General features: G+C 36.2%; 1 protein-coding gene across 3 annotated transcripts in view; it reads left to right on the top strand.

Moving 5' to 3' along the window:
- Positions 1 to 15366, top strand: part of BTBD8 (BTB domain containing 8) — a 78323-nt gene extending 62957 nt beyond the window's left edge. For 2 of the 3 annotated variants that reach the window (XM_036446098.2, XM_036446101.1), the window contains 6 exons: positions 1011 to 1072; positions 7088 to 7796; positions 8042 to 8129; positions 8751 to 8890; positions 10819 to 13098; positions 14374 to 15366. In XM_036446098.2, coding sequence (XP_036301991.2) covers positions 1011 to 1072; positions 7088 to 7796; positions 8042 to 8129; positions 8751 to 8890; positions 10819 to 13098; positions 14374 to 14840 — 3746 coding nt within the window. In that variant the 3' untranslated portion in view covers positions 14841 to 15366. The remainder of the gene's footprint in view (positions 1 to 1010; positions 1073 to 7087; positions 7797 to 8041; positions 8130 to 8750; positions 8891 to 10818; positions 13099 to 14373) is intronic. The other variant, XM_045584352.1, reaches the window with a different exon arrangement.
- The last annotated feature ends 244 nt before the right edge of the window (positions 15367 to 15610 follow it).

Raw genomic sequence — 15610 nt, 5'->3', positions numbered from 1 at the left:
GGTGATTCTAGGTTGTTTTTCTTATAACATTTCTTTATTCTAGTTTGAATTACTGACCTTTGGAAGAAATTATAAATTTCTTCCTGTGTATTATTGTGCTAAGTCATTTGCTAACTATAAATCAGTTCTGATAATGCCATTTTACAACTCTGCTTTGTCTTATACCTCAGATCCTATAGAATAGAGATAGTAGAAGATGCATGATAGAGTTACAGATAATTTAATGAATTTTTCATTAGTTGTTTTAACAAAAAGAAAATAAATTTTGGAAAGTATATGTATTTCTTCAAAATATATTTTAGAACCTCATAAGCTTCAAAAGGCAAAAATGCACTAGGTAAACTGTACTGCAGCTCTTGTACCATTATTTCTAGATGCTTTCCTGATGTCATTCAAATTCTTATTTGAAGAACATAAACATGACTTCTCCAGTATCCCAATATAAACCTAATCAATAAAATGATTATGTGATTCTAAAAAGAACATGAGTTTGAGGATTGTTTCTTTTTCCATTTCAATAGGATCTTTTTCTCTTTCCTTCTTCCTCATGATATACTTGTAAAACCGAAAATATTTGTAATTAATTTCAATATTATTTTTACAATTTTTAGGATAAACATTTCGCATATTTAATATTCCATAAAATATCACATTTGCCACAATCTATAGTTTTTTGAAATTAGAAATACTAAATGAAACCAGTTATTTTAAAAATTTTGCAACTTAAAAAATTTGTTTTTTATAAAATGTATGAATCTTCTCTGTGCAACTTTGTATTTCTTATTAATTTTAATAACAAACTTCATAAGGAACAAAAAATAAGATTCAAAATGTGATTTTAAAAATTTAGTATAATAGGGAATTGTCTGTGTGTACTAGGTGGGTTTCAGCTATTTTAAAATTATTTTCTATCAAGACAAACCCTTTTTCTGCTAGTATACTATTTTACCTCTACTTTTATGTTAATAATAGTGCCTCCGATAAAAATAAATTCATGTTTCTTTTTACAGCTGCATTTGACAAAGGTGATGATCGAAGACTTGGTAAAAAGCCTATATTCAGTAGCTCTCAGGTAAACTTTAAAAATTTTGTAGGATGAGAAACGATACCAAATAATTTAAATTTTATTATTTTATTTCAAGATAATTTTTATTTTTTTTTATTTTTTATTTTTTTTATTAATTAATTAATTTATTTTTTTTTACATATTTTAATGATTTTTTTTTGCCCCCCTCCCTCCCTCCCCCATCAAGATAATTTTTAAAAATCTATTCTTCAATTAAAGCTATTCCTTAATTGAAATAATTTTGGGTCTTTTTTTAATCTAGTGAACATTTCATAAATTTTTTAATGATGTGAATTTTTTATATCCAGCTGGCATAGAAAGTATAATATTGTCTACCTTTTTTATTTCCTTGAAAACTTTTTTGGCAGCTAGCATATTGGAGCTATTCCAGTATATCAGAAATTGTCTAGAATTCTAGACCTAATTCATGTCTGTTTTTCTAATTAACCTATTTCTTAACAAAAGGAAATTTTGGTTGTCCCACTTTTCTCTATACTAAGATTTTAATTCATGTAATATTTGGTGTGAAAAAGGCAGCTAGTACCAAAAAGTTGCTTAGAATATTCTAAAAATTACTTAGTATACTTATATGAGGTATCTAAAGTAGTCAAAACCTTAGGAATAGGAAGTAGAATGGTGGTTGTTAGGGCCTGGGAGAACATAGAGTTTCAGTTTTGTAAGATGAAAAAGTTCTGTGGATCTTATTCACAACAAGAAGCATATACCCTGTTTCCCCGAAAATAAGACAGTGTCTTATATTAGTTTTTTCTCCCAAAGTTGTTCTAGGTCTTATTTTCAGGGGATGCTTATCTTTCCATGCGCTAGGTTTTATTTTTCGGAGGATGTCTTATTTTCGGGGAAACACGGTAGTTATGATTGTATTGCCCACTTAAAATGGTTATGAGTAAATTTTATGTTGTTTGTTTTTTACCACACACATAAATTACTTGGTATTTTCCTTATAACATGAAATACTTTTTTCTTCTCCAAAAATGTCATTAGCAATGGTTAGAGGTCCAAGCTAGCGAACTTACAGATGGTTACTCAATAATATATTTGAAGTCCGAAATTATACTAACCTAGTATTGTGCATTTTACAGTGACAGGGAGACATACATTGAGATTTCCAGTTTTGAATGCAAATAGCATACTGCCCTTGCAGAGTGGGATAGGGAGTCTTTTCTTCCTCATCAGCCAGTAGGTAAGAACTCGCACAATTCTAAGCCACAACTGAGAGCTCCCCTGGCTTGACGTAGAGGTCAAGCTCCAAATGTCTTCTGTGAAAAACTGGGACACTGGAGTGTTTTGCCAGTAAAATTCCTAGGATTATTTCCCAAAGTGTGTTCCACAGAATACCAGCTCCCTCATGTTCAACCTACCAATATGTATCATCAACTAAGTTTGAGAATTGCTGCACAGCATAGCTCCTCTTAGAGACCAATGGTGCACACTAGCACGCAAAAGCTCTGAGAAGCACTACAATAAAGAACAATATTGAATTCAGTTTTATCCAAATTATCCCCAAGTTTTATATTCATAGAACATGACTAGACTTCCCCTCAGTGCTCTGTAGGCTTATTAAATAGTTATATTGAACATACTCAAGAAAATGCATCTGTGGACATTTTTTCCTGTGTACCCTGTGGATTTTTTAAGGTCCTAAAAATTAGCCTATTTGCCTTCCTTTCCCCTGTCCTACTAACTGTTATCAACCAGGCTTTTCCTTCTTCCTTGCCCTACAGCAAAACCGAACAGAGTCTGATTGTTCTTCTGTGTCCCCCGGATTTTCAGGTTGAACAAGGGTTTATACTCTTAACCACAAAGAAAAAAACAGATTAATATGTTTTCTTCAGGAAGGCAGAGATATTCCAAAATGGGTACTGCACATAGAATCAGAGAGTTTAAATCTTGACTTCACATTTATTATCTGTGTCTTTTCTGATTCCTAGTATGCTTATCTATAAAATGGGTTGATAAAACCTAGCAGGATTATTGTGAAAATTAAGTCAAATAATTTATGTACAATTATCTGGTGTATAGTAAGTGCTTAATAAGTGTGGAATGAATAAATGTGTCTTCCACATTTATAGGCAGAGAAAAGTTTTTAAGAAGACTACTAGTATCAAAACACTTAAGGGTAAACATATGATATCTGGGGTTTCTTCAAAATAAAACAGGGGTGTCCAACTGGCATGGCTCAGAACCAGGAGGTCACAATTCAATTCCCAGTCAGCGCACATGCCCTGGTTGCGGGCTAGGTCCCCAATGTGGGGCGTGCAGAAGGCAGCCAGCCGACCAGTGATTCTCTCTCATCGATGTTTCTACCTCTCTCTCCTTCTCCCTTCCTCTCTGAAATAGAAATATTTAATAATAATAATAATACTAAAACAGGGGTAGTTATAAAACAAAATTGGCCCAGAGTTGATGATTGTCTAGGTTGGGTAATAGGTACATGGGGATTCATGATACTGTTTTCTTCTTTTGATTGTTTAAATTTTCTACATTAAAAAGCTAAAACCAGAAGGAATAGTACTAAAACCAAAAGGGATATCTAAGGAGATTGCTTTGTAGGGTTACCCTCTTCTTCCTTATTTTTGTCAATAGCACATGTGGCCATTCCAAGTCGACCATTTGTATATGGGTCCTATATGGAAACTTTGCAGACGTAAGTCGAGACTGCTAGAAGTGTGTATAAATTGAAACCCCATCATGATGTAGTGTGTTAATGTGAAATTGTTAAATGATAACATCCCCAGTAGGGGGTGTGCAAGAGGCAGCTGATCGATGATTCTCTCGCGTCGATGTTTCTAACTCTCTATCCCGCTCTTCCTCTCTGTTAAAATAAAATATATTTTAAATAAATAAATAAAAAGAAAGAAGTCTCTTAAAAGATAGTGAGTCCTGGTAGGTCAGCTCAGTTAGTTAGAGTGTCATCCTGATATGCCAAAGTTGCAGATTTGATCCCAGGCACATACAAGAATCAACCAGTGAATGCAAAAATAAGTAGAACAACAAATCGATGTGGTGTTTTCTCTCCCCCCTCCCCACCTTCCTCTCTCTCTCTCAAACCAATTTTAAAAAAATAAATATTTTTGAGCTAAGATTTGATCAAGAAAACAAAAAGTGAGAACTTTATAAATATTATACACTACTCTGAATTGGACCAGTCTCCACCCTCTCAGCATGCATAGTTTGAGGCCTAGAGATGTTAATGATTTCTTAAATATCCTAAGTCAGTGGCAGAGATAGGACAAGAACTAATGATTTTCTTATATCTTGCTTTTTCCTAAACTTAGCCAGGTTATTATTTATTTATTAGAGGCCTGGTGCACGGATTCATGCACGGGACCTCAGCCTGGCCTGCCTCTTGCAATTCAGGTCCCCTCGGGGGATGTCCAACTGTTAGTTTAGGACTGATCCCCAGGCCTAATCTGGCAATCGGACATCCCCCAGGGATGTAGCAGTGCACCAAGCGGCGACGGCCAGGGGAGAGTCCAAGCTGGGGCCAGGCACCACGCCGCTGGCACTTACCCCTGTCTGCTGTGCCTGCCGCCACCACTCAGTAGTGCTGCCACGGGGTCGGGAGAAGCTCCTGATGCTGTGGCAGGTGCGCTTGCCAGCCGTGAGCCTAGCTTCTGGCTGAGCAGCGCTTCCTCTGTAGGAACACACTGACCACCAGGGGGCAGTTCCTGCATTGACCCCCTGGTGGTCAGTGCACATCGTAGCAACTGGCTGACCAGTAGTTCTGGTCGTTCCGATTGCTCAGTCTTAATGGTCACTTAAGCTTTTATATATATGGATGTGTAAACATAGATGTTAATTATAACTTAGACAAAATTTTAATGTAATTGGAAGCTTTCTACATTTAGAAATAATTAAACCTTGAACTTTACAATACATGCTCAGGTTTAACAACATTCACCATATTTTTTGTATATTTAGTATGTGATGGACACAGTGCTAAGGGACACAAAGATAAAGATAACACAAGCTCTACCTCACACCTCTATAATCTCACACAGCTTTCCAAAGCAGGGGAAAAGCATTCAAAATTTTTAAAAAGGCAAAATAATTTAAAATTTTCTACCAATTTAAAATTTTTTTCACTCCCTCCCATATCAAGGTTGGCTCTAAACAAAATGATGAAATAGGTACATTTGTCTTCAGTTCCTTTCTATTTTCCCCTTTTCCCTATTTTACCTATTCTTAGGATCCTTTTTCTCCACTTTCTTAAGATAACCAAAACTGTATTACTATCTTTTTTCTGTATTACTACCTTGTTCCCTTTTTTGTTGTTATTAATCCTCATCCGATGATTTTTTTTTTTTTTTTTGAGAGTAAAGAGTGGTGGGAGAGAATAAATGTGAGAGAAATACATCGATTGTTTGCCTACTGCTTGCGCCATGACCAGGGCCAAGGATTAAACCTGCAACCGAGGTACATGCCCTTGACTAGGAACCAAACCCACAACCCTTTCGTGTTTGTTCTGATGTTCTAATCATTGAACCATGCCGGCCAGGGCAGTATCTTGTTTCTTTTAAAAACAAAACTTTTCAGATGTGATGTGTTATGTTTTTCATGAGTGCTTTTTTTCTTTTTCTTTTTCTTTTTCTTTTTATTTATTTATTTATTTTTTTTATATGAGGACTCCAAAGTAAACAATTCTTACCACAGTGGATAAAATTTTTGGCATTTGACCTTTTCTGGAGTGCTCAGTGGTTAGAGCACATGTGTCAAACACAAGGCCCGCGGGCCAAATCCGTCCCGCCAGGCCTTGCAATGTGGCCCGCACTGCGCTGTCATCACTGCACTCCGCTGCTTTTCCATCACAATGACAGTTTATGACTCTTCAGTAAACCATTCGGCCCGCAATTTAGGCTGGATTTTAGATTTTGGCCCCTTCTCTGATTGAGTTTGACACCCCTAGGTTAGAGCATTGGCTCTCACACTAAAGCATCTTGAGTTTGATCCCCCATCAAGGGCATGTACCTGGGTTTCAGGTTTGATCCTTGGCCCTGGTCATGGCGCAAGCAGTAGGCAAACAATCGCTGTGTCTCCCCACTCTTGTTATGGCACGTGCAGGAGGTAGCCAATCAATGTGTCTTTCACCTCTCTCTCTCTCTCTCCTCTCTCTCCTCTCTCTCCTCTCTCTCCTCTCTCTCCTCTCTCTCCTCTCTCTCCTCTCTCTCCTCTCTCTCCTCTCTCTCCTCTCTCTCCTCTCGCTCCCCGCTCCCCGCTCCCCGCTCCCCTCTCCCCTCTCCCTTCTCCCCTCTCCCTTCTCCCCTCTCCCTTCTCCCCTCTCCCTTCTCCTCTCTCCCTTCTCCTCTCTCCCTTCTCCTCACTTTCCACTTTCTCTAAAAAATCAATGGAAAAATATTCTTAAATGAAGATTAACAAAATAATTATTAAAAAACTTTTTTTGGTATTTTTTTATGAAAAGCTTGATAATATCTCTCAAATTATACCATATAAATGACCACCTACTTAAAGTAGTAAATTATGAAGTCAAGTCTTAGTTCCATTCCTTATCAGCATATGATCATGGGTAAATCACATACTTGCTTTAATCCCCAGTGTCTTGCTTAAGAAATAGAGATAGCAACCATCCCATAGTGTTATTTTAAGATTAAGTGAGATGATGTATGAAAAGGGTTTTAGCACAGAACCTGAGAGTGGACCTTCAAAGATATTAGAGGTTGTTGTTATTCTCTCAAGCCATCCTGACACCGTCAGGTACTAATTCTCTATCATAACTTTATAAAGTTAAGTAATATGCCTTTTAAAGAAGTATAGGTTTTAAATATTTTATGCTGTATTTTAGATTTGATTAAGGTAATGTGATAAAATAAAATAAAAATTGAAAGTATTGCTCAAAGTGACCAAAGACAATTCATGTTTGAATGGAACTAAATTATGAACTTTGCTGGGGATTTTTTCTTTGCAGAACTGGCTTACTTAAATGTTAAGTATATGTCAAAGACTCTAGTCAAGTTACAAGTATTTTTTTTTCCTTCTTTGTAGCAAAGGAGACAAGTTTCTGACTCTGGTGTTAAAAAAAACAAATCTTTGAGAGAAAATAATAAGAAAACGTGCTGGAGGTGCCCCTCTGCTAATCAAAAGATGAAATCTGATGGATTAGGAGCATCTGGACATTCATCAAGTACTAATAGAAATACTATAAATACAACTTTGAAGCATGATGACTTAAAGGAAAAGAATGGTATAAAAATAGCACCTAAGATTACAAAAGAATTAAAATCTGGTGGGGGAAATATTTCTGGAAAGCCCAAAGCTATAATAAAACCCAGAACAGAGAACAACGATAATGCAAAGTCAGCAAACATATCACCTAGACAAGTTATGGAAAGATCAGCAATAGCAGCAACAAATGGACACAGAATTGCACTAAATGGAAAAAGAGTGAGAAATCAAGGACAAATTACAGGTGCCAGACCCAAGGTACTCACTGGCAACTCAAATGGGCAAGCCAGAGCAAAGCCTTTGAAGAAAGCCACAGGGAAAGATTCTCCATGCCTTGGAATCGCAAGACCCTCCAGCAGATCTACAAATTCAAGTGTGGAATTATTGGTTCCCACTGAATGTCTGGATGAGCCAAAAGAAAACGGATCAATAGGAGAAGAGAAGCCATGTGATCATGAACTGTCCTTTTCTGAGTCTCCAGGACAGACAGAGAAAAACTTTGTAGAGAGAATCAAAACATCCACTGTAGGTGGGTTTTAGCACACTTTTTTTAAAAAAAGCTTCTGACAGTTGAAGTTCCTAGAAAAAAATAACTTGTTTTATTTAGTTTCACATGCAAAAAAGTATTTATTTACATGTATTCATGCAAACAGAGAAAACCCAGTTCTTCACTCATCGATATTTAATTTTGTTTACTGCCTGACCAGTGACTTTTTACATAATTGTTACATGGTTAGTGTTCCATCTCATGATTCACTTTTCCTTAATTTACAGCAGTAAAATCTCGACCTTTTTCGAAAGTTACCAATGGAACTTCCAATAAAAAAAGTATTCACGAACAAGAAACTAATATAAATAATAGGTAAGTCTTCATTCATTATTTTACCTATCCATTAGTTTTCTCTGAAAGTTACTAACGTCTAGCTAAATATTTTAATTATCTTTTTTGTTAGAAAATGTAACATATTTACACAATGGTATTTTAAACTTTTCTTATTTACTAAAAGAAGTTAGTATAGTTATGCAAAATGATGATTGTTGCAAGTAATTTATACTTGTCCCACTTGATTATGCATTGCTTTATCATACTTGATCTACAGTTTTATAAATTTAAAGACATATGCACATATGTGTGCTTTTTTAAAAAAATATATATATATTTTTTAATATATTATTTTTTTTACAGAGAGGAAGGGAGAGAGAGAGCTAGAAACGTCAATGAGAGAGAAACATCGACCAACTGCCTCTTGCACACCCCCTACGGGGATGCGCCCACAACCAATGTACATGCCCTTGACCGGAATCGAACCTGGGACCTTTCAGTCCACAGACTGACGCTCTACCGCTGAGCCAAACCGGTTTCGGCTGCTTTTTATTTTCAGAAAAGATATATTTTTATTTCTGTGAGAAAAAATGTATTTTATGTATGAACCTTTTAAAGCTTATGTTTTGGAATATACTCAATAAAAATCATTTTTCTTAGTGTGCTAAAGAAGGTCGCTAGCAAAGGATATAGTGATCAAGTACCTCAGGCAATTTTAAAGAAAAGAGGAAATGACAATGGATGTGCTGCAGCTCAACAGAGGACAAGGAATGCCCCATCTAATCTTGCTAAAACTCAAGGTAAAGCTAACCAAGTCCTGGTGTTCCTTCCTTGTGTAAGTGGAAAAGGCTGACCTCCAATTTGGAACTTGAGCAGCAATCTATATACATAGCGGAGGTCCAGTGCACGAAAATTCGTGCAAAAGTAGGCCTTCCTTCTCCCAGCTGCTGGCACCAGCTCCCCTCCAGCTTCCCTCTGGCACCCGGAACCCAGGCTTCCCTCTGGCCCCCAGCAGGCATCCGGGACCCAGGCTCCCCTCGCAGCCCCAGCCTCATCCAGAAGGACGTCCGGTCTAATTAGTATATTACGCTTTTATTATTATAGAGAAGCCTAAGTGACCATCTGACTGTTCAGACATCCACCCGATAGCTATGACACTCAGTGGCCACCAGGGGCAGACGCTCTAACCAGTAGCTATGATGCACACTGATCACCAGGGGCAGACGCTCACCGAGGGAGCTGCCAAGCTTTGGTGATTTGGCAGCTGCAGTTCTCAGGTGACACACCCAGAACCAGAGAAAAGGAAGCTCAATTCTGGGATGTGTCACCTCAGAACTGCCCTCTTGCAATCCGGGACCCCTCAGGGGATATCAGAAAGCTGGTTTTGGCCCAATCCCCACAGGCCAGGCTGAGGGACCCAACCTGCTGGAGTGACCCCACTCACTCTGCAGACACCCTTACAGCCCCGGCGCAGCCCCAGGTGCAGCCGGCCAGGGAGGGACCTCCGGAGGTTGGCTCCAGGGCGTGTACATCCTGTCTGGCCCATGCACAAATCCGTGTACCGGCCTCCAGTTATAAATAAGCTGTAACATGGTTTCACTCATTTTACATTCGTTTCATGCTATAGAAATGAAATCTTATACTTTAGTTTTCAGATGACTATTTTGGTATTCTGGGGTGTTGGTTTGGTTTTTATTGTTATTTTGTGAGAGATAATTATGGGAGTCACTACTTTATCTGCATTTCTAGTCATTTTAAATGTTATATCCATGTTTCTACAAAGTTTGATAACTAGGAATTCCATCTGCAAAACCAATAATAAAGAGTTCTTTAAAAAGTAACGGCACTGTATAGAGAGCTGAAAGTCATCGGAGGAAGAATTTTTCCTCTGGAATCTTTGTTGTGCCTGTTGTTTATCCAAGTTCTAAGAAAGAAAAGCCTGCTGATCAAAATGCATAATCTGCTAATGTAATAACTGATTTAAAAATTAATATGCATTAGGAGCAGTTTGTAAAATCCTAAAAATAACTTTGAGTTAAATAATGGATTAATACCGAAAGTAAATAAAAAATAAGGCAGAGAAAAATTATTCAGGTTTTGAAATATTTGGTAATTCTGTTTGATAGTGATCTCTAGGACTTTAACCAGTATTAACAAATAGACGCCCTAAGTAAATCCTCTTACCCTCCATTACCAGTTTTAGTTTCAGCTGCATACCTAAGTTGCTAACCCTAATATGCTACAATAATAATTACCTTGTTATGAGAAATAAATTAGTTTTGTTCATGTTTGGGGGGAAAATGCAGCAATTTTAACATTTATATTTAACTCAGTTCTCCTTTTCAACTGTGTGGAATATAGTCTTTTTTTTCCCTAAAAGATCATAAAAGAAGTCCTGTGCTATTCTTTTGATATAAGAAAATTAGAATTTTCCACCCCTATATATTTATGCAAATTCAATTCTGGAATAAGTTTAAGGCTCTTTACTTGAGGAAGAATGATCCTATTTTAATAATTTTACTAAGATTCTGGAATAGTTCTATATTTACAATAGAAAAAATATTATTTTATTTGATTATGTTACTAATTCCTAATCTGTAGTTGTTTATTTGATTATAGGTATGTTACCATTCATTATTTTATTTCTTCTAAAGTAACTGAAAACCAAATATTGAACTTTATTTATAAATTGGAAGGTATATTATACTTTTTAATTTTCTTTTTCTAGGTTCCCAAGGAGAATCACCCAATTCAGTAAAATCTTCAGTCTCTTCAAGGCAGTCTGATGGAAGTGTAGCAAAGATGAACCAAAGTACAACAGATAAACAAATACCTAAGAGAAAAATAGGTGTCAAGCAAGGGCACACAACTTTGCCTAAGGTTAATGCAAAAATAGTGGCAGTACCTAAAAACCTAACTAAGAAAGGTGAAACTTTGAATAATAAAGATTCAAAACAGAAAATGTTTCCTGGACAGGTCATATTGAAGAGTCAGCCTTCTTCTCAAAGACCTTTAAAAAGTGAAATTTCAGTTGTCCAAAAAAGTAATAATAATGGCGGTGTTACTGAGCAGAAGCCTCACAAGCCTCTGACTAACCTCACAGCCGAAATCAGTGGTGCAGAAGCATTACCCGCACCTGACTCACAAAAGCCATTAAACAATCAAGAGAGAGAGAAGTTGTTATTGAAATGCCAAAATATTTCAAATCTGGATGAAGCAATAAAACATGAATTGGAATCAAGACAGAGTGGTTCAGATAAAAGTGAAACACAGTTTTCCAATCACAAAGAGACAGATCATTGCAGCACATCTAAACTACATGGTCATTCTGATGGAAGTGATTGTGTAGATCCAGAATGTTATAGCACCATTGCCATAAAATCCATGGTTTCAAACCCAAAGGAAAGCCTCTTGAACTCTAATCTAGTTTGTGATTTAGACTCAACAAACGCTCAGCAAATGCATTCAGTGTTAGGTAAGGAGGAGCCTGTAGGGAAAAAAGACCCGAACGAAAAGTCAAGCATCAAGTATGTGAAAGGCGCTTCACCTTGTGTTCCTGAAAGGACAAATGGTACCTCACACGGTATTCAAGATGACATAAAATCTAATTTTCATGAAGGACAGACAGTTTCTAGTCAGTTATCTGATGGCGCTGCTATGAATGAAGATGAATATGCTACAGCAGACTCCTCCCAGTGTTTTTTGGAACAAATATCAGGGAAAAATTCTCCTAAAGATATGGAAACAATAGAAACTCCAGAGAGCCATGAAAATCCAGAAGCTCCATTTGCAAGTCACTGGAATGTGAGTACCGGTGTTCTGCATCAGAGAGAGAGTCCTGAGTCTGACACTGGCAGTGCTACCACGTCCTCTGACGACATAAAGCCCAGGTCTGAAGACTATGATGCTGGCGGGTCTCAGGATGATGATGGCTCAAATGACAGAGGTATTTCTAAGTGTGGCACTATGCTGTGCCATGATTTTCTTGGGAGAAGTAGCAGTGACACCAGCACTCCCGAAGAATTAAAAATATATGATAGTAACTTAAGAATTGAAGTAAAAATGAAAAAGCAAAGTAGTAACGATCTTTTCCAAGTGAATTCGACAAGTGATGATGAGATTCCTAGGAAAAGGCCAGAAATTTGGTCTCGATCTACAACAGTCCACCCTAGGGAAAGAGAAAACATTCCAAGAGGCAGTGTCCACTTTGCTCAGGAAGTAGACCAGGTTTCCTCCTCAGCAGATGAAACAGAAGATGAAAGATCTGAAGCTGAAAACATTGTAGAAAATTTCTCTGTATCTAACTCAGCTCCTCAGCATTTTCAGGGGATCATTAACTTAGCTTTTGAAGATGCAACTGAAAATGAAAGTCACGCATTTTCTGCAACTAAAATTTTTAAAAGGTCAGTTTTACTTTCAGTAGATGAATGTGAAGAGTTGGGGTCTGATGAAGGGGAAGTCCATACTCCCTTTCAGCCTTCCGTAGATTCTCTTTCACCTTCTGATGTGTTCAGTGGCATTTCTCGTGAACATCCCGGAAGGACCTGCTATTCCAGAGACTCACAGGGAAGTGAAGGCAGTTTTTTAGAACATAAGCAAGATAAAGGCAATAATGTATGTGAAAATGAAAGCTTTCTCTTGGGCTTGAGTGGCATTGACTCTTCAAGAAGAGATAAACAGAATGCTTCAGCCACAGAAAAAATGTATACAATCAATGTCCTATCCAAGGGAGACAAACAACTTCTTCCAGAAAATAAAAAAGTAAACAATGGAAGCAACATAGATAATGACATTCAGCAACGCAGCAAACTCTCAGATAGTGATACAAAATCTCATGAGAGACCATGTCATTTGGAACTCCATCAAAGAGAACCCAGTTCTGACATACCAAAGAACAGCTCTACAAAATTTCCGGACTCCTATCGGAGTCAGCTTCTGCCTCAGGAAAGTCAAGTGAAAGAGAGCCATTCTACAGCCACTGAAAAAGCTAATATTGCTTTATCTGCAGGTAATGTACAGAAATAGCGGTGTTAAATCCATAAGAAAATTAGCTTATAGAATTTTAAAAATGTAGCCCTGAATGTTATATTTTAGTCAGATAGAATAATTACTTAAGCGACAGATTCAAATTTTAAATGAAAACTTAAATTTCTTAGTAGTAGTAAAATGAGCTAGTTACTCTTTATTGTTCACTTAAAATCCTAGTGCAGAATCAATATCTAGTAAAAATTTTGGTGATTTCTTAGAGCTAACTTACTCTTAAGAGATTTTACATGAAAGAATAAAGAGAAAAACTTAGATTGCTATTATTTAGTTATTTATGTCTAATTTAACAGGAATTCTTGACTATTAGAAATTTTATTATACATTGGATATAATTTATGGATTATAGTATATATCTAAGAGATCTGTGCAATAACTATAGTAATATGTAACAATGCACTGAACTATTTTAACTACATTAATTACAATTTATATACATTTTACAGAGATCAAAACTTTAAGGATCACTATAATTCTATTATAAAATTTTCAAGTAAAAAGATAAATTTCCTAAAAGAGATTATATTTAGAAGCAATGATAATATGAAAAGGCCCAGGCTTGTTTCATATGTATAGATGATTTCCTGTCTAATTGTTTTGTGTTTGTTGTCCTTATTATAGTAATTTGAACTAATAACCCACATTTAAAATATGCAATAGTCACTGACTGAGTAGCTATTGTATATCAGAACTAAGAAAAATTACTGATCCATGGTCCCTATTGAGCAAAATCGCAAGAATGGCGAGCTCCTTAAAGTTGTACTCTTTTTGTTTGTCCTTGCTTGCATTCTCCTTTGCATGTGCAATATACAAATAAGGCTTTAGACAGAATGTATTTATTCTCCATTTGGAACTGACTTAAAAGTCACCATCAAATAGCCATGTCTTTTTTCTTCTTCTTTAAGTTCTTATTGTAGTGAATTAGATATATGTGCATATTCTTGGTTTATATTTAAATAACTTCTATTGTTTTCTGTACCACAAGTTTTCAAACTAAAGTATGAGAATTATTGTTAGTTACCAATTTTTATTTTGCTGCTAAACATTATCTTTGAGTTGTGTACTTTTTTAAGATAGAAAGAAAGAATTGCCTCAAAAATCTTGTCAGTTTTGTATAAATGTAATTTTTCCCATTCTGTGTTGTTGTTTTTTGACTATAATGTTAAGTACTGTTCTACAGAACTCTGAGGGTACCAGCATGTGCAATTTTTACATTGTGTAGTATTATGAATTATTTCAGGAGACATAGATGATTGTGATACACTGGCACAAAACTACATGTATGACCATCGGCCTTCAAAAAACCTCTCTCCAATATATGAGATGGATGTAGTAGAAGCATTTGAGCAGAAAATGGAATCAGAAACACACATTACAGACATGGATTCTGAAGATGATCAACACTTTGCAAAACAAGATTGGACACTATTAAAGCAACTGCTCTCTGAACAGTATTCAAACTTAAATATCACAGATTCTGTTCCTGAAGATTTAAATTTAGCACAGTATCTAATCAATCAGACACTACTTTTAGCACGAGACAGCTCAAAACCTCAGGGTCAAGCACATGTTGACACTTTGAACAGATGGAGTGAACTAACCTCTCCACTTGATTCCTCAGCAAGCATCACCATGGCTAGTTTTTCCTCTGACGATTGTTCACCCCAAGGGGAATGGACAATTCTGGAATTGGAAACTCAGCATTAAGAGTACTAATAGTTTGGAAAATTTTGAACTATTCCACCCCTTTATTTTTTGATGTTTATATTGTATCCAAATAATTACATTAGCCAGAGATACACTACCCTTAATATTGAGGGAGTCTTTCCAATTTATTGAAGTAAGCATAGTTTGTTTATTAATATTATATCACTCATAGAAAACAAGTTTTTCTAACATTTTTGAGCATGTTTTATTAGAAAAATTAGAAGACTATAAGGAAGCCCTTCAGTTTTTCTTTAAGTGGTCATTTGTTCACTTACCATTCAAGAATTGAAAATGTGAATGCACAAGTAGATTTGTTCCTTTACTTTTTGCTCTGCATATGGTAACATAGTAATTTAATAATAAAAAACGTATTGTGCTTGTGTCAATTATGTAGAGTTAATCTGTAACGTTCAAACTTGGGTTGGTAGGTTGGTGTGGTTGAGGCTGACAGTTGAATATTAAAAAAAAAACAAACAAAAAAAAAACACCTTGATGGCATTTTTCTAAGTGAAATAAGTCAGACAGAGACAAATACCATATGATTTCATTTATGTGTGGAATCTAAAGAACAAAATAAATGAACAAATGAAACAGACGCAGACTCATAGATGCAGAGAACAAACCGATGGTTGTCAGAGGGAACATGGGTTGGGGGCTGGATGAAAAGGTGAAGGGATTAAGAAGTACAAATTGGTAGTTACAAGATTGGAAGTAAACTATAGCCTAGGGAATATAGTCAATGACATTGAAATAATTATATATGGTGCCTT

Source organism: Pipistrellus kuhlii, unplaced genomic scaffold, assembly GCF_014108245.1.
Source record: "Pipistrellus kuhlii isolate mPipKuh1 unplaced genomic scaffold, mPipKuh1.p scaffold_m20_p_2, whole genome shotgun sequence".
Taxonomy (NCBI): domain Eukaryota; kingdom Metazoa; phylum Chordata; class Mammalia; order Chiroptera; family Vespertilionidae; genus Pipistrellus; species Pipistrellus kuhlii.
Note: the sequence above shows the minus strand (reverse complement) of the source record. Positions and strands in the feature narration are given on the sequence as shown.